This window comes from Watersipora subatra, chromosome 4, assembly GCF_963576615.1.
Source record: "Watersipora subatra chromosome 4, tzWatSuba1.1, whole genome shotgun sequence".
Lineage (NCBI taxonomy): Eukaryota > Metazoa > Bryozoa > Gymnolaemata > Cheilostomatida > Watersiporidae > Watersipora > Watersipora subatra.
Genome location: NC_088711.1, coordinates 24923543 through 24943035, shown reverse-complemented (window position 1 = coordinate 24943035; position 19493 = coordinate 24923543). Strand labels below are relative to the sequence as shown.

The 19493-nt window shown below is 36.8% G+C and overlaps 3 protein-coding genes across 3 annotated transcripts; all 3 read left to right on the top strand.

Annotated features, from left to right (window-relative positions):
* Positions 1 to 381: 381 nt before the first annotated feature.
* On the top strand, positions 382 to 10367 carry LOC137393529 (actin-15B-like). Its single transcript, XM_068080112.1, is given in 14 exon segments — positions 382 to 518; positions 970 to 1348; positions 1470 to 1577; positions 2562 to 2753; positions 2861 to 2980; positions 3187 to 3384; positions 5861 to 5874; positions 8086 to 8226; positions 8676 to 9054; positions 9176 to 9283; positions 9525 to 9595; positions 9597 to 9717; positions 9825 to 9944; positions 10145 to 10367. Coding segments are annotated over 14 exon segments (2235 nt in total). The 5' UTR covers positions 382 to 440; the 3' UTR covers positions 10351 to 10367.
* A 4466-nt stretch (positions 10368 to 14833) lies between these two features.
* On the top strand, positions 14834 to 15610 carry LOC137394084 (uncharacterized). The gene has a single exon (XM_068080803.1). It carries the CDS (start codon positions 14834 to 14836, stop codon positions 15608 to 15610), a length of 777 nt encoding a protein of 258 aa, XP_067936904.1.
* A 2205-nt stretch (positions 15611 to 17815) lies between these two features.
* LOC137394083 (uncharacterized) lies at positions 17816 to 18684 on the top strand. Its single transcript, XM_068080802.1, has 2 exons — positions 17816 to 17879; positions 18047 to 18684. Exons 1-2 carry the CDS (start codon positions 17816 to 17818, stop codon positions 18682 to 18684), a joined length of 702 nt encoding a protein of 233 aa, XP_067936903.1.
* Positions 18685 to 19493: the final 809 nt, after the last annotated feature.

Here is a 19493-nt window from a genome sequence, read left to right as displayed (position 1 = left end):
TTTGTTCCTGTAGGCGGGTAATGCAGCTAGTTCCTTTATAAGTTATAAAATAGCGCATAAGATAAAACTATTAATAGTTCAGGCTGGTGCATATAACTAGGAAGGCAGTTTACTGCAGAACAGAACACAGTCAAGCAGAGTTGGGGACAATGTACCAAAAGAATAACAATATTACAAAGGACGCCAATAATTTGTTCTATTATTTTGTATCTAACAGAACTTGAATAAAAAGGTAAAAAGTTGTTACATATACAACCATTGTTTTTTTGCTATATCTAAATATTGTTCAATTAGTTTATGTTGTTATATACTGTATATATTATAAATACTCACTATTGGCCTGTTAGCTGTAGGTTTTTTTTATTGGGCTATTGCAGATGGCAGACATAGATAACGAATCGGATGGAATCAATGGGTTGGTTATTGACAATGGATCCGGGATGGTAAAAGCAGGATTTGCAGGAGAAGATGCTCCTAGAGTAGTATTTCCCTCAATAGTAGGACGACCAAAGCGCTGGGTACATTCAACTTACCTGAAGACATCTCGTGAGATCTCATAGACATAGATAGCAGTCTGGTTATAATGACCTCACCTAGGAACAGCAACAATGTGTTTAGAGAATACATAGTGGAGCTCCTTTTACCGATGCTCAACTACCTGATGAACCTGTTAATATACAAGTAGATAAAATGTATCAAGTACAAGAATATGTGCTCATGGACCTGGTTCATCCTGTACGGGTTCTGAAATATCTTTTTAACCTCTTTACGATCTGACTAGCTCATGGTATTCACTCAGATTGTATTAGTTTCCTCCACTTCTCAGAAAATTACTTCTAGCTTCAAAAAATATTTTTACTAAATCTCTTGTAGCAAAATAGCAAAGCTTTTTGGCTTTACAAGTCATTTTATTTATATGCATGAATGGTGTGTTAGTCGATCATCTTTGACATGTCTTTTCCTACACAGATATGCATGCCTCCGATGGGAGCTAAAGACAGCTGGGTCGGAGATGAAGCGCAATCTAAAAGAGGAATATTAAGAATGAAATACCCGATAGAACATGGCATCGTCACTAATTGGGACGACATGGAAAAGATTTGGCATCACACATTCTACAATGAGCTGAGAGTCGATCCAGAGGAGCACCCAGTATTGCTAACGGAAGCTCCCCTCAATCCTAAGGCTAACCGAGAAAAGATGACACAGATTATGTTTGAGACGTTCAACACACCTGCGTTGTATGTCGCCATTCAAGCTGTCATGTCCTTATACAGCAGTGGCAGAACCACAGGCATTGTATTTGATGCTGGAGATGGGGTATCACACGTCGTGCCCATTTACAAGGGTGAGTTGCATTGACCGCAGTCTATTCACAGAAACTAACTACAAACCAAATTAATTTTTGTTTGCTTGTCAATCCTTACATAGTTTAAGTCATTCTTATACCTGCTGCCATCTTTACATAGGCTATGCTCTTCCTCATGCCATCAAGAGAGTTGATCTTGCTGGGAGAGATCTGACAGCTTACATGGCGAGGGTGCTTCATGAGAGAGGATATAGTTTCACTACTACAGGTACAAATTATAACTCTATTGTTTTTATATACAAAATATTGCATATCAAATAGTTAGTGGGGAATTCCTATTAGTAACATCTATATTGTCTAGCATTGTAACCTGTGCAAGTTGATGAAATAATCCTTTTTTTTAGTTTAGTATTTTCCAAAGATGTTTCAAACTTTATAAAGTACAATAGAGTTATGCTACATTTTAACTGAGTAAAATTCTAAAGATTTTTTATATTATGGACAACTTATTAACCCTTTGACAGGGGAAACGACCAGAATGTCGTTTACCGGTTGCGTGGGAAAACGACATTTATGTCTATTTCGGTACACGTTTATAAAGCTGTCATCTAGTAACGTTAAACAAAGGATATGAACACTAGTAAGTTTTAAATATTATCAACAAGATATCAGTCAATGATTTACAATATGAAACGATTATCTGAGAGGCGTTGCCTTGTGCTGAAAGCTAAACAAATCGCGATTCCTTGGAAAAGATTAAAAGTTGGAAAAACCAGTCAACATCGGCTCGACTTTCAAAACGGTAAAATAAAAGATTATTTTATCCTGCGATCGTTAGTGATTTTTTGTCTGATCAGAATAAAATTAATTCAAATAATAAAAGTGATGTAAACTTTTTTGGACTTTTAATATACTTGGAATATGCAGAGAAAACGATCGTTATGGTGGCTCGCACGGCTACGTTATAGCGTTTGACTTTACCGAAAAAGATGCTTCCAAGCATTTCATACAGGGACAATTGCACATGGTTGTAATTTTTTTTGAGTAGTAGATATGTGAATGAATGTATATGTACAAAAAGTTTTGTTCATTGAACTAAATTTAAGATTTGAGCTATGCATGTTCATAAAATATCGATTTTATTGAATTTTCGAAAATAAATTACACGAGTCTCGGTTGTTTTTGGGGTGGCTTATACCTGGTCAAAGGGTTAACTGTCTAAAATATTTAAAGAGTCATGTTGTGTTTTTAGCTGAGATGGAAATAGTGAGAGACATGAAGGAAAAACTCTGTTACACAGCTCTAGACTTTGAACAGGAGATGATAGCCTCTAGTACCTCCTCATCTACTGAGAAATCTTATGAGCTTCCGGATGGTTCCGTCATGACAGTAGGCAACGAGAGGTTCAGAGTTCCGGAGTGCATGTTCCAACCAGCTTTTACTGGTAAGTTTTCAGATCATTGGGTTGTAAGTGCATAACATTGTCAGACAAGAGTAAATGCACAGCATTGCAGCGGAACCGCGTCTAGACTGATATGGTTGGTATTACAGGTATGGAGGATGGAGGGATACATGAGATGATCTACAACAGCATAAGGGCTTGTGATGTTGACATAAGAAAAGACATGTACAACAGTATCGTACTTTCTGGTGGAAGTACGATGTACCCTGGTAAGTACGCTGTAGATCAACTTATCTTTATCTTTATATTTATGTTGGCAATCTTAGTGATATTATATATGTTCTAGCTAAATGTACCATGTTGAACATTAGTTGGAGTGAGTGACCATGTTTATGTTGTTTAATTGACACAAACAATAAATTTGAAACATTTTCAAGGATTCTTTTGAAGTCGCAATATTTGAAATATTTTTTAGGTTTTGGCGATCGGGTCAACAAGGAAATGACATCATTATGTCCGTCAACGATGAAAGTGAAAGTGATAGCGGCCCCTGATAGGAAATATTCAGCGTGGATTGGAGGCTCCATCTTGTCTTCTCTTTCTGCCTTCCAGCAAATGTGGATCAGCAAAGAGGAATATGATGAATGTGGACCTGGTATTGTCCACCGCAAGTGTTTCTAACCATCTTTAGTCACCTCTAATTCCTACTCGGTGTGAGCAGTTGACTCAAAGTATTATATTGTATATAGTTGACTCACGGGTTTACTCTGTGGATATAGGATACACTGTGTTACTAACATTCTATGGGTAATATTTGTGCATAACACTCAACAGCAAACTTAATGTTCTTGGAATTATTTGTTAACTTTCAATGGTGCTGTTATATTGTTAAATTATACATATTCAGTATTATATATGCATACATGTTATGCATACACACATTACATAATAATACATGTATTTTTATATACTTTTATACCTTTATACTGTTTTTGAGCATATTTTATCATTCCCAAAAGCATATAGCTCTGTTGTTAATAAATACTTGTTATCTATTGTTATAATCTTCCCTTGTGTTTTTCACAATTCAATATTGTTTAAATCCACCAAAGTAGCTTATATTCCTAGTAGCCTAAAAACTATCAAACAAGCATACACAATAGTAGGCGTAAAATAGAAGAAATACAAAACAGATTAAAAGAAATTATGCAAAAATTGCACAAATTTGGTCTGAAAAAAGATTAAGTAGCCAAATAAAATTTTTGTTGCATATTACCAATTTGTTAGCAGGTCTTTTTCAAATTCTTGCTTTTGTAATAATATGCCGTTTCAGGAGTTGTGTTCACTTTAGCACAGCAACGCATACACAGCAAACAAAAAATCCTTTTTACCTACAAACCCGCCTCCTTCAGTCTTAAGCAGTTGTCTTGTAGATTTTTCTATCACGACATTTCCTTTATATGAATGACTTCTACTAATAAGGGTAAATTTCAAGAATGGTAGCTCTAATAATAAACATACACTTACGATGCGCACGCTGATTTCATAGTCTGTTGTGGCTTAAAGAAGTCAATGCTATAAAAATTTATATTATATGTGCTAGTTATTGAATATGGCAACCACTACATACTTCACTAATAATCTAGTAACTTTGTGAATACCTCCTACTCTACCACCTATTCACAAATACATATTCACTGCTATGTGTTTAGCACACACCACTCACTCCTCTTACTCTGAACTTTATAGCAAACTGTCTACAGCTCAAACTCATGAATATACCTTCTCTGCGAGCAAGTTTATTAAGATGACAACTTTTAACACCAACTCCATTGTATCAGCAATGACTCACCTTAACTCTTGTTATATAGAACAGTATTTACCTAGTAATATTCCAACCTTCTGCTCCTCTTCAGTCAACTTCAGTCAATCTGCTGTCTGTAACAGCGCTATAATGATGATGGTTGTTCATATATATTATTAACCTTAAACTTATTAACCAGTAATAAATTCCATCCAGTTCTCTATTTGTAAAATCACAATATCTCAATAAAATATAAAACATGTTGTTGACTATTCTATGAATTGTGAGGGTATTTAGAGGGTAGGATGACCTAGTTAAAGAGTATGATGACCTATTTAGTGGGTGGGATGAACCAAAATTGTTTTCTTATTAGGTCTGCAACTGAAAGTGAGATGAGCTCTGAGCCAATAAAGTGGCAAATATTTAGCTGAAGAAAGTGGACTACTGTGTTAATCTTCAAGTCATCTCTCAATCAGTCTTCCTTAATAACTTTCTGAAAAACAGAGCCTAGATGAGCAAGCTCGATCATATTCTATTTTTCAGTGTTTTGATTGCTAAGATTGTATCCTAAAATTGCATCTTAAAGCTCCTCAGGTCCTCCATTAAACTCCTCATTTTTACGGAGTTGCTTGCTCACTCATTCTTCCTTGTTTACTACTGAGATTAAATATGCTTCAAGACACTTTCAACAATGCATCAAAGTGCTCTATTTCATTAGCTGAACAGAGTTTAGACTGCTTGTGGTATTTTCAATCAACCCAATAAGATAATATAGTGACCCCGACTAACTGTCAATAGCTACCAACTGTGTTTGATTGATTTGTATGTGTGAAATTTTGTATATGCTTTTGCATAGCTTCAGCTAAGCCATGATAACTGGCACTGCTAGGAATAGATATTCTACCTTTTTCTACATTTTCTTTCCTTTTCAGACACCGCTGAGACACCGATATATGACTATCTTACTTTTATGTTGGCTTTGAAAGGCTCGCAGGTGTCTCTACAAATAGGATAATATATACATTCACCTAGTAACTGCACACGCTTCCATCATATTTCTACAATTTTTATTAACTATTAAATTTATATTAATTTTACAATTAGCATTTTGCTAAAGCATCCAAACAAGGCTTGTGCTATTTCCAAAAATATAAAATCATCAATAAAATCCAACGCTTGAGAGCTGGTCAAGGGCTGTTGTTTTATTGTTTAAAGTCTATTGCTTGATGAGTGTTTTCAATCCTTCAATATTATATTATTTAATTATATTTATATTATTATGTTTAATATTACAGAGAGTAAAAAATTAACAATACTTATTATCTTGTTTAAAATAGAACTGTAGTGAGAGCTGTTTCTGTCATAACAAAAAGGACATGGTATTGCATGTTGATTAGAATAAATGCATGGCATATAGTGCACAGTGCACATTACATATTGTGTAGTGTATAATGTATAGCTTGATGTGTTCTCAGCCTAGACAGAGGGGGGAGAGGCATGAAGGAATTTAGTACATAAAATGTCATGCATAATGTACAGTTTGTAGTGTTTTTCAGCTGAGATGGATAGTTTGCATAGTGTGTGGTGAATCTACTACCCGGTATGTAGCGCTTAGCGTTTAGTGCTTAGGGTGTATTGTGTATCAGATAGTGCATAGTTCATAGTGCATTGTTTGTAATGTATTGTATACCATGTCACACAGTTTATACAGTGTATAGTGGGAGCTACCAAATGAACAAGTTGCAGCTTGCTAATAGTCAATAATAATAATATGCCAGTATTGAAAGCTATTCAGATACACTAGTTTTACAGATGCTTACACTGCAAGTAGCAATCCTTTCCTTACCTTATAAGGCAGTTGTTTATGATTGGCTATTGTAACAGTTGACTAGACTAGTGACAAGCAATGATGCAATAACTCAGCCCACTGCTAGTATTCATTCAACACAAGTACGCTTGATAAACTAAAGGAGTTGGGGACAGTTCACTTAAAAACTTTATTTAGAATTCTAATTTATTAAACAATACATAAATATTCATTGTCTACATTTTATTGACTAGACTCCAAATACAACAGAATGTTACACTTGATAGAATGCTGTGAGAACTTTAATTGATGGATGTAATAGATAGAGAAAACACCCATTTAGACTTCATCAGTTTCCTAAAAAAAATCTTAAATTCTCTCCTCTAATGCTAGTTACACGTATATGTGATTAGTTGTTGCGATGTGAACTCGGCAACTTCTTCATTCTCTAAAAATGTTTGATTCAAATTGTTTATCAGTAATTACACACAACTCTACAGTAAGGTTGAACAAGGATGTATTGCTTATTATAAAAATGTTTGACAAATGGTTGCTGGCAAAAGAATTTAGCTATTCTGGGTGTTATTTATACACAGAATACTATCATTATTCTTGGACATACTCTATTGGTTACAAAGAAGATGAACTGAGATTTCTACTATAAAAGGCAATAGAGTCATCTAACCCAACGATGACAGATATTTACCTCAAATGTGAAAAGTTGACAAATGAAAATGAAAAGAAATATACATACCCCTGCACTATATTTATAAAATTATAAGCGTTTTTAAAACTTTAGAATAATTACATGCTAAATTTAAATTAGGCTTCAAACAGTGAGACGCCAAAATTATTTTAAGAGTTAGCTATACTTCTGATAGACAGCAGATGGGAGCTTTTATGTCTAGTTTTCTTCCTGTAAACATTCTCTCAAGTCAAATAATCTATTGTCATAGACCAGGCAGCACTCTATTTCATGAAAATCACAGCCTCGGCCGTTAGAAGAATTCTAAATTAACAACTTAGCCCTTGAACAAACTACTAATCATTTCAACACTATCATAAGCTCCTATCATCAGTGTGGTATATAGTAACAGAGGCTACTCACTGCTTGTACAACAGAAATAATCTTTCCCTAATATTAACAGTTTAAAGAAACCTCTTCCATTCCTACAGCTACTGTATATTACCAAATAATGGTTGAATGATTAGGTGATTTTGAGTGTGACACATGCGCTTATGAAAGAGTGATTAATCCTGGCTCAGAGCCATTGCTTACATTGATAAGACAACGTACTGTTACAATCAATATGGTCAACAGTAATGTGATTGGTCCAGTGCTTGCATCACTGCGTGTCACTGATGTTATGATGCAGCCAAGCTAAGAGGCACCTCGCCAGGACATTCAAGGATTGCAACTTTACTAACTCCTTATAAGGTAGCGAATAAGATAAGACTATTAATAGTTCAGACTGGTGCATATAAATAGGGCCGCAGTTTTACTGAAGAACAGAACACAGCTAAGCAGAGTTGGGATCAACATACCAAAAGAATAACAATATTACAAAGGACTTCAACAATTTATTTTATTATTTTGTGTCTAACAGAACCTGAATAAAAAGGTAAGAAATTATAGCATATACAACCATTATTTTTTTGCTATATCTAAATATTGTTCAATTGGTTTACGTTGTTATATACATAATATAAATATTCACTATTGGCCTATTAGCTGTAAGGATTTTCTTACTCTGCTGTTGCAGATGGCAGACTTAGATTACGGATCGGATGGAATCAATGGGTTGGTTATCGACAATGGATCCGGGATGGTAAAAGCAGGATTTGCAGGAGAAGACGCTCCTAGAGCAGTATTTCCATCAATAGTAGGACGACCAAAGCACCAGGTACATTCAACTTACCTAAAGACATCTCATGATATCTCATAGACATAGACAATGGTCTGGTTATAATGACCTCACCTAGGAACAGCAACAGTGTGTTTAGAGAATACATAGTGGAGCTCCTTTTACCGATGCTCAACTACCTGATGAACCTTTTATTATACAAGTAGATAAAATGTGTCAAGTACAAGAATATGTGCTCATGGACCTGGTTCATCCTGTACCGGTTCTGAAATATCTTTTTAACCTCTACGATCTGACTAGCTCATGGTATTCACTCAGATTGTATTAATTTCGTTCACTTCTCAGAAAACTCCTTCGTTGCATAGAGATAATTTTATTAAATCTCTTATAGCAAATTAGCAGAGCCTTTTTGGCTTTACAAGTCATTTTATTTATATGCATGAATGGTGTGTTAGTCGATCACCTTTAACATGTCTTTTCTTACACAGATTGTCATGGCTGGGATGGGAGCTAAAGACAGCTATGTCGGAGATGAAGCGCAATCTAAAGGAGGAATCCTAACAATGAAATACCCGATAGAACATGGCATCGTCACTAATTGGGATGACATGGAAAAGATTTGGCATCACACATTCTACAATGAGTTGAGGATCGCGCCAGAGGAGCACCCAGTATTGCTGACGGAAGCTCCCCTCAACCCTAAGGCTAACCGAGAAAAGATGACTCAGATTATGTTTGAGACGTTCAACACACCTGCGATGTATGTTGCCATTCAAGCTGTTATGTCCTTATACAGCAGTGGCAGGACCACAGGCATTGTATTCGATGCTGGAGATGGGGTATCGCACGTCGTGCCCATCTACGAAGGTGAGTTACATTGACCTCAGTCTATTCACAGAAACTAACTACAAACCAAATTAATTTTTGTTTGTTTGTCAATCCTTACATAGTTTAAGTCATTCTTATACCTGCTGCCATCTTTACATAGGCTATGCACTTCCTCATGCCATCAAGAGAGTTGATCTTGCTGGGAGAGATCTGACAGCTTACATGGCGAGGGTGCTTCATGAGAGAGGATATAACTTTACTACTACAGGTAAATATTATAACTCTATTGTTTTTATATACAAAATATTGCATATCAAGTAGTTAGTGGTGAATTCCTGCTATTAACATCTATATCTTTTAGCATTGGAACCTGTGCAAGTTTGAGAAATAATCCATTTTTTTAGAGTTTAGTGTTTTTCAAAGATGTGAGTAAAATTCAAAAGGTTTTTTATATTATTGATAAATTATTACCTGTTTAAAATATTTAAAGAGTCATGTTGTGTTTTTAGCTGAGATGGAAATAGTGAGAGACATGAAGGAAAAACTCTGTTACACAGCTCTAGACTTTGAACAGGAGATGACAGCCTCTAGTACACTCCTCATCTACTGAGAAATCTTATGAGCTTCCGGATGGTTCCGTCGTGACAGTAGGCAATGAGAGGTTCAGAGTTCCGGAGTGCATGTTCCAACCAGCTTTTACTGGTAAGTTTTCAGATCATTGGGTTGTAAGTGCATAACATTGTCAGACAAGATTAAATGCACAGCATTGCAGTGGAACCGTATCTGGACTGATATGGTTGGTATTACAGGTATGGAGGATGGAGGGATACATGAGATGATCTACAACAGTATAATGGCTTGTGATGTTGACATAAGAAAAGACATGTACAACAGTATCGTACTTTCTGGTGGAAGTACGATGTACCCTGGTAAGTACACTGTAGATCAGCTTACCTTTATATTTATGTTGGCAATCTTAGTGATGTTATATATGTTCTAGCTAAATGTACCATGTTGAACATTAATTGGAGAGAGTGATCATTTTTATGTTGTTTAACTGACACAAACAATAAATTTGAAACATTCTCATGAATTCTTCTAGAGTCACAATATACGAACTATTTTTTAGGTTTTGGCGATCGGGTCACCAAGGAAGTGACATCATTATGTCCGTCAACGATGAAAGTGAAAGTGATAGCGGCCCCTGAAAGGAAATATTCAGTGTGGATTGGAGGCTCCATCTTGTCTTCTCTTTCTACCTTCCAGCAAATGTGGATCAGCAAGGCGGAATATGATGAATGTGGACCTGGTATTGTCCACCGCAAGTGTTTCTAACCATCTTCAATTACCTCTAATTCTTACTCGGTGTGAGCGGTTGACTCAAAGTATTATATTGTATATAGTTGACTCACGGGTTTACTCTGTGGATAGGATACACTGTGTTACTAGCATTCTATAGGTACTATTTGTGCATAACATTCAACAGGAAACTTTATGTTCTTGGAATTATTCGTTAACTTTCACTGTTGCTGTTATATTGTTATACATAAAAATTAAACGTATAATTATAATTTATATGTACATTAAAATATGTACATATAAATTATACATATTCAATATTATACATGCATACATGTTATGCATACACACATTACATATAATAATACATGTATTTTTATATACTTTTATATCTGTACACAGTTTCTGAGCATATTTTATCATTCCCAATAGCAGATAGCTCTGTTGTTTAATAAATACTTGTTATCTATCATTATCATCTCCTGTTGTGTTTTCCACAGTTCAATATTGTCTACATTAATCAAGGTATCTCAGATTTCTGGTACCCTAAAAACTATAAAACAAACATATAGGATTAAATACAAGAAATACAAAAATACATGAAATTAAGACCTTCTCCAGCAAATATAATTTAAGCAGCTAAATAAAAAGTCTTGCTCTCTTTTGACAATTTTGTTCTGTGTTTCTCCTTCGACATCACTTCCGTTGTGATATGCCATTTCAGGAGTTGTGTCCCCTTTCGCATGAAAAAGTGTACATCACAAACAAAAAGTCTTTTGTATCCGCCTAACCCCGCCTCCTTTCGTCTTGATCAAATCTTTTAGCTATACCCCGGCAGTTTCTACATAAGAAAAACTGATTATCTGTTAATAAGAGTAAATTTCAAGTAAGATAACTCTATTAATAAACCTAAACTCAAATGCTCACGTTGTTTCCTAGTCTGCTTTTGCCTAAAGAAGTCAATGCTATAAAAAATATACTGCATGCTCTAGTTAATAAATATGGCAACCATTACATATTAAAGTATGTAATGGTTGCCATATTTAATAACTAGAGCATGCAGTATATTTTTTATAACATTGACTTCTTTAGGCAAAAGCAGACTAGGAAACAACGTCTGCTTTTGCCTAAAGTAATAATCTAGTGACTTTGTAAATACCTCCTACTCTACCATCTATTCACAAATACACATTCACTGCTATGTGTTTAGCACACACCACTCACACCTCTTACTTTGAACTTCATAGCAAACTGTATGCAGCTCAAACTCATGAATATACCTTCTCTGCGAGCAAGTTGATTAAGATGACAACTCTTAACACCAACTCCATTGTATCAGCAATGACTCACCTTAATCCTTGTTATATAGAACAGTATTTACCTAGTAATATTCCAACCTTCTGTTCCTCTTCAGTCAACTTCTGCTGCCTGTCACAGCGCTATAATGGTGATGGTTCTTCATATATAGTAGACAGTTATACAGTACATGGTATAGTAAACAGTTATATAGTACATGGTGTACTAAAAAGTTATACAGTAAATGGTGTGCTAAACAGTTATAAAGTACATGGTCTAGTAGACAGTTATACAGTACAGAGTGTAGTAGACAGTTAAACAGTGCTTGGTGTAGAAGACAGTTATACAGTACATGGTGTAGTATACAGTTATACAGTACATGGTGTAGTAGACAGTTATACAGTACATGGTGTAGTGGACAGTTATACAGTACATGGTGTAGTATACAGTTATACAGTACATAGTGTAGTATACAGTTATACAGTACATGGTGTAGTCTACAGTTATACAGTACATGGTGTAGTATACAGTTATACAGTACATGGTGTAGTAGACACCATGTACGGTATAACTGTATCCTGGGAATAGGCCAATTAGCATAGTAATATGCAAGCCAGCTTTCATGGAAAGCTAATGGACTCACATAACACTGTATATAAGTATATGTAAGCCAGTGTATAATAGGATGGGTAAGAATAAGTAACGAAGGAAGATACACTAGTGAGACAGAAGTACAAAGAGCACGAGATACTGTCTACAAGCGACGAAACTATATATGGACATTTGTGGATTATTTGAACATCAACTCATTAACATGAACTGTGGAAAACATTGTAAAATATGACTACTGATTACCACAGTAAAGATTGCTCATATATAACTCATCTCTGTGCAGCTTTAGCTTGCGTAATAAAGAGCCATACTCATTCACCAGTCATCTTGCTTGCAACAATTATAGTTGTGCATGAGAGCTAATACTCATTCAGTATAAGACAACTTGTAACCAGAACCCACTTAGTAGTGATTGCAAGTGCCGTAAGTCGGTATATTAGCGAGAGGCAAGCGCAAAAATTCACTACGACTACGGGTATGCAATCGCTTACTAAACACTATTATAGTGTTTAGTATACTAGAAATTCCCCTGTCATACAGCCCACGACCAAAGTGATATTGGAAAAAAGAAAGGGTACTGATGGTTGAGAAATGCAATATTAGCAGTCAAATGGCACTGCAGTGTAATAGGATAACTGCAATGGTAGCTGTAATGTACTGGGTGTGGGTGTTATTATTTACAACAAACAGCAATAATGAAAGGAAAAGATTATGTTTATATCTTTCCCCCAGCAATAGGAGAAATGCATATTGGCCAATATTAGAAGTCAAATGCACTGATATTATTAGAATAACCAATATTATTAATATAGTAATAGTATAAAACCAATGCACAATTTTGTTTACATTTCAAAACGTCATAGCTAACAATATCAAGAAGTGATATTTATATAGATTTTTAGAAAATCTATTTAAAAAAGTGTTTGGTCATGACAAACAGCAATAATGAAAGGAAAAGATTATATGTTTATATCTCTCCCGCTGCAATAGGAGAAATGCAATATTGGAAGTAAAATGCACTAATATTATTAGAATAACCAATATTATTAATATAGTAATACAGTAATAATAGAAAACCAATGCACAATTTTGTTTACATTTCAAAACGTCATAGCTAACAATATCAAGAAGTATCAAGAATAATATCCAAACTTATAATGAAATATCGTAATCTCATAAAAATCGTTAAAAAAATATCATCGTCATTTCCTTTACTTACACTGCGTTGGACATCAGTTAGAATACCACAGTACTCGAATGTTTCTAAAAAGTCAGATACATGTACTTTGAAATCGGCAAAGATGAAACGATTTCAGTACTCCTACGTTAGTTACAGAAATCTTCGGCAATTCGAGAATGCTATTGACTGGTGAAATGTGCACATTTTTTTTTTGTGAACTGCGCATGACTTAATCGTTCTATTCTCTGTCGCTCGGCGTTTCAATTTCGGGTGAAAAGGGATAAAAGTGAGGCTTAGCAAGTTTTAATAACGATTTTCGGCCAGATGAATCTGTCTATTTGTGTATAATCCGATCAAATGGGTAAGTTTTAAGAAAAATTCGATAATTTACAAAGACTTGGTGACATATTTAAATAGGTTTGTATGTGTTTTGTATCGTTATTATACTTTAACTAATCTACAAAACGATGGTTAAATTTGTTGATGAAATTTTGATACAATGGTTCGTCTCAATGTTGATGAATAATTCTTGTAAGTTGTGTGCACATGCATTTATCATAAAAACTCTCAAACTTCGCTTCCGCTCGTTTGGTCGTGGGAATACTACACGTATGTACATGTAACGCAGAGGTAATGGAAACAGAAATTGTGGACGCCTATTTAAAGCTGTTTCAGATTTGGTTTGAAGCATTTACGGGATGGGAAAACCCGTGTCCTACAAAAATATGCGCTTTAATATTAACTACTAGCGAATCCATTAACTAAACCAGTACAAGATACTTTTTGTGCGTGATTTTCTATGTATAGTCTGTCGTCATTTAGCTGTTGAAGGAGGCTATCTCTAGTAATGTTTTCGTGCTATTTTGCTATTTTATGATAAAGATTTTATCTCAGGTGTTTTTATCAAAAAAATGCTTTGTTGTTTTCAAGGTATGACTATGAAACCGTTTTACAAATTTTCCGAGTTAAAAAACGCTGACAATATATCCGATGTAATGATTTGTTGTATGAGTTGAACGATTTACTGATTGACAATCAGTTTTACCATCTAATATGTTCTTAATTTGTATTTTATTGGTGCTGCAGGCTGTTGTGCCGAACTATTACCGACGCCAATATAGACTATGTTTTGCACATGCGTAAAAAGTCCATGCTCGATAAAATGGCAGCTTGACAAGTAGAGTATTTATTTAGGGATTTAGCCTGGCCAGGTTTATCATTAAGATTTTCATAGTCACACATATACTGCATACATATTCTACATAACTCAAACAGGTAAGACTCAACATGGTGTCTGAAGTGAACTGGTAATAGCCCACTGAATATACTACCAATATCCTGATGCAAACGAGTACGATGCTAATTTAAGCTAATGAAAATAAATAAATAAAAGATCTAGTCACAGAAGATCTAAAAGACTTATACTAAGCTATGGCTCGCAGGTTTGACCCTCCTAATGCACTGTTGTTAGATGAACATCGTGAAGAAACGTTTCGGGTGTTCAAGAAACAATGGGAGAGATATGCTATAGTAAGTAAATTAAGCAAGGAAGACGAGGACTACCGTTCTGCATTGTTACTATACACAGTTGGTGAACCTGCAGTAAAGCTAGTAGAATCTAGTGGAAAAGAACGCACGACTGTTACACAAATACTAGATATTCTTGAGTCACATTGTGTTGGAACAAAGAATGAGCTGTACCACGACTTTGTGTTTGGTACTGCTGACCAGAAGGAGGGAGAGGATTTCGACACTCTCTTAGCAAGACTGCGCAGTCTGGAAAAAGTGTGCAACTTTGAAGAGTTGAAGGATAGAATGCTGCGCAACAGACTTGTGTTAGGCATTCAAAACAATGACACAAGAAGAAAACTGCTGGCTTCTACTGAGCAAACACTTGAGTCTGTAATTAAGCTCTGTAAGAGTGAGAAACGTGCTACTACTACTCTTCAAAAAATACAAGCAGAGGAAGCAGTTAATGTGAATGAAATCTCAAAGAGAAGTCATCGTTCCTTTAAGGACACAAAATCGGCAACTAGGTCGGTGGATTGCAAATACTGTGGCAGAAGGCATGCTGCCAGGAAGGAATCTTGCAAAGCTTTTGGCAAGATTTGCAATTTTTGCAAGGCAGAAAATCATTTTGAAGCTGTCTGTCTTAAAAAGAAAGCTGGTGCGCATGCATCGACACATGCGATAGCAGGGGGAGACTAGTGATCATGAATCAATAGACCAGATCACAACAAAAAGCAGCTCTCAAAAGGTTTTCGCACGCTTGGTTTTCATAAACTCAGGCGCAGAGGCCAAGTTTCAGGTAGACAGTGGCTCGACTGCCAATATCTTGAGGCGGGATATGTTACCACAGGGGGTACCAATCACAGCAGACAAAACAATACTAACTTCATGGACCAACGATGTGCAGACAGTCTTGGGTACCGCTAGGATAATGGTTCGTAATCCCAAAAACAACAAAAAGTACAAAGTGACGTTTCATATTGTAGACAAAGAACGATCACTCATTTTAGGCTTAAGAGCTTCTGTGGCAATGGGCATGATAACCATTAACCAGGGAAATATCAATGCTATGAATACGAGCGGTCAGATTGACATCTTGAAAGAATTTCCAGGTGCTTTCGACGACAAGTTAGGTTCTCTACCTGGTGTTCAGCACTTGAAAGTGGCAGAAGTCAGACCACATGCCTCACCAGTGCGCCACGTGCCACATGCTATACACACAGAGGTTGAAGCTGAGCTAGATGCTATGGTGAAGAAAAGGGTCATTGAGGCTGTGGATACACCTACTCCTTGGGAAAGCAACATGGTAGTGGTAAAGAAGCCTAATGGCAAGCTGAGGATATGCATAGACCCACAGAGATTAAATGAAGCGTTGCAGAGGGAATCTTACCTTATGCCCACCTTGGAGGATGTACTTCCACAGTTCAAAAATGCTCGACTGTTCTCTGTAGTAGACTTGAAGGCTGGATACTGGCATGTGAATCTTGACGAAGAATCATCTCTACTGACATGCATGAACACACCTTTTGGTCGTTATAAATGGCTACGTCTGCCATTTGGTCTGAAAGTCTCTTCTGAGATATTTCAGAAACAACTTCATCGTGCACTGCAAGGTGTAGATGGTGTAGTCTGCGTAGCTGATGACATCGTAGTGATAGGCTGCGGCTCAGACGATGTAGAAGCGCGCATAAATCATGATGCAAGAATGAGATTGCTTCTTGAGAGCTGTGGGGATCTAGGAATTAAGCTAAACGCAGACAAAGTACAGTTATGTCAGAAATCGATCAAATGTCTAGGCCACATAGTAACAGACAAAGGGTTCCTGCATGATCCCATGAAAATCAAGAGTGTGGCAGAAATGAAAGAACCTCAAAATGAAAAGGAACTGAAAAGTTTCCTTGGTTTCCTTCAATATCTATCCAAGTTCCTCACCAACCTAGCAGAGATTGCAGTTCGTCTGCGAGAGGCAAACAATAAGGGAATTTGGAACTGGACCAAAGCTCAAAGTGAGGCCTGTTTGGAAGCCAAAGCACTAGTAGCAGCTGAGCCAGTGATGCTAAAATACTATGATCCAAAGAAAGAGTTGACTGTGCAGTGTGATGCTAGTGACAAGGCTATAGGAGCAACCTTACTACAGGATGATCAACCTCTTGAGTTTAGCAGTAGAGCTCTTCGAGATGCAGAGACCCGGTACGCTATCATCGAGAAAGAACTTCTTGCCATTGTGTGGGCAATTGAAAGGTATCATCAATACACATATGGCAGGCACACAACTGTACTTTCAGACCACAGATGTCTACAAAGAATCATGCTCAAACCTCTTAGAGATGTCCCTAAAAGACTGCAAGGTCTACGTATGCGGCTTCAGCAGTATGATGTTACTGTAACATACCACCCAGGAGCGCAGCAACATATTGCAGACATGCTTAGTAGACACGGATGTCACCTGAATGATCCAGCAGACAGTGCAAGGGAGAATGAAACAATAAACTGTCTCACAAAAACTGTTCAAGCCTTAACTGAAACAATAGCTTGTCCATGGAAAAAAGATCTAAAAATGGAAACTGCAAACTGTCCGATTCTACAAGCTGTTATGAAAGTTATAGCGAAGGGGTGGCCAGAAGAGAAAGAGAGAATAAACATGCTAGCAAAACCATTTCATAGCATGAGAGATGAAATGGCTGTGCATGATGGACTTGCCTACAGAGGGGAGAGAATTGTGATTCCCAGCTCACTGAGAGCTGAAGTAAAACAAGAACTACACTCATCCCATCAAGGGGTCAAGGCCATGTTGAGAAGAGCTAGAGAGTGTCTCTACTGGCCTGGAATGACGCTGAAATTGAAGACTTTATAGCCCAATGTGACATTTGTCAAAGATATAGTGCAAGACAACAGAACGAACCAATGATGAGGACAGACCTACCAGATCGTCCATGGCAGATTGTGTCTAGTGATCTCTTCACATGTGGTGAAAAAGAGTATATGATCACTGTTGACCACTAGAGCAACTTTATTGAAGTAGATAGAGTTGAGTCAAAAGACGCTAGAACTATAGTAAAGAAATTGAAAAGACACATGGCTCGATATGGTCTTACTGAAACTGTTATAACTGACCATGGCCCTAATTTACATCAGAATTAATTGAAAAGTTCACTCAAAAGTATGACATTAGACATCAAACCTCAAGTCCACATCATCAACAGGGGGATGGCAAGGCGGAATCAGCAGTCAAGACAGCAAAAAGACTAATAACTAAAGCTAACGAAGATGGGACTGATGCCTATTTAGCGCTACTAGCCCATAGAAACACACCTCAAGAAGGGCTTGATTACAGTCCAGCTCAGCGAATTTTTGGTCGTCGTTGCAGGACAAGGTTGCCAACTACTGCATCATTACTAAGCCCATCAAATCCAAATACTGATAGTGTAAAATCTGCACTTGAACAAAAACAATCTGTAGACAAGGCTGTGTATGACCAGCACACAAAGGAACTAAAACCTCTGCAGGATGGGGATGTAGTTCGACTTGGACCAGTGACCTTGGGTCAGAAAGTTTGGCGACGTGCTCAAGTCACACAACGTCTGGATGAACGATCTTATATGGTGCAACCAGAGAGAGGAGCTCCTGTTCGTAGGAACAGAGTGGATATTAGAAAAGTCACTCATCCAACAAAGTCTGAACCAAAAGTACTCAGCACTCCTGAAACAACAACATCAGAACCAGTGATAGACAACTCAACATCTACCAACACTAAAGAGAGGGAGGTACAGTAATACTTCAACTTTCGAGTGCTCCAACGTACGGGAAACTTGAGATACGAGCCAGCTTTTAAGCAAGTTTAGCACTAACATACGAGCCATGTTTGAGATACGAGCACGTGAGTCAGTTGCCAAGTATGCCGGAGGTGTTTTATGACAACAGCATCAATCTGTATTTTCAACTGCACAGGTTATACTTTTGTACCGTGTTTTTGTGCACGCTTTTCAGTGCAGAATTATGTGAATTAAAAGTACTGTGCGTAGACCGAAAGTTTGCCAGTAAAATGAAAAATAATGCAAAGAAAAAGCGAATGATAACAATTGATATTAAACGGAAAATTATTGAAAAATATGCGAAATGTGTATGCATGATTGAGCTAGCTCAGCAATATGACAGAAATACATCCACAATTATCAAACAGAAGGATTATATTCAGGGCATTTAGCTCGCAAAAGTGCTAACCGTAGTTTTTAAACGGCGCGGCGATCTTCACCACCGCTGATGGAGAGCCCGCTCAGGCATTGGATATAAGATAAACAATTGGCCGGTGACAGCGTAACTGAAACGACGCTATTTGAAAAGGCCGTTGCTATCTATCAAAACTATAAAAATAGACATTCGAACAAGTTGGCTAGTGACCACTAGCCAACTTGTCCGAATGGCTATTTTTATAGTTTTGATAGATAGCAACGGCCTTTTCAAATGTAGTGCATTAAACCAGTGGTGCATTAAATGTCGTGCATTAAACCTTTGTGACGACACCTGTGTTCGTCCTAATCGCGACATGTTGAAAGGGCGACAAAGGCAAACACCCTTAGATAGG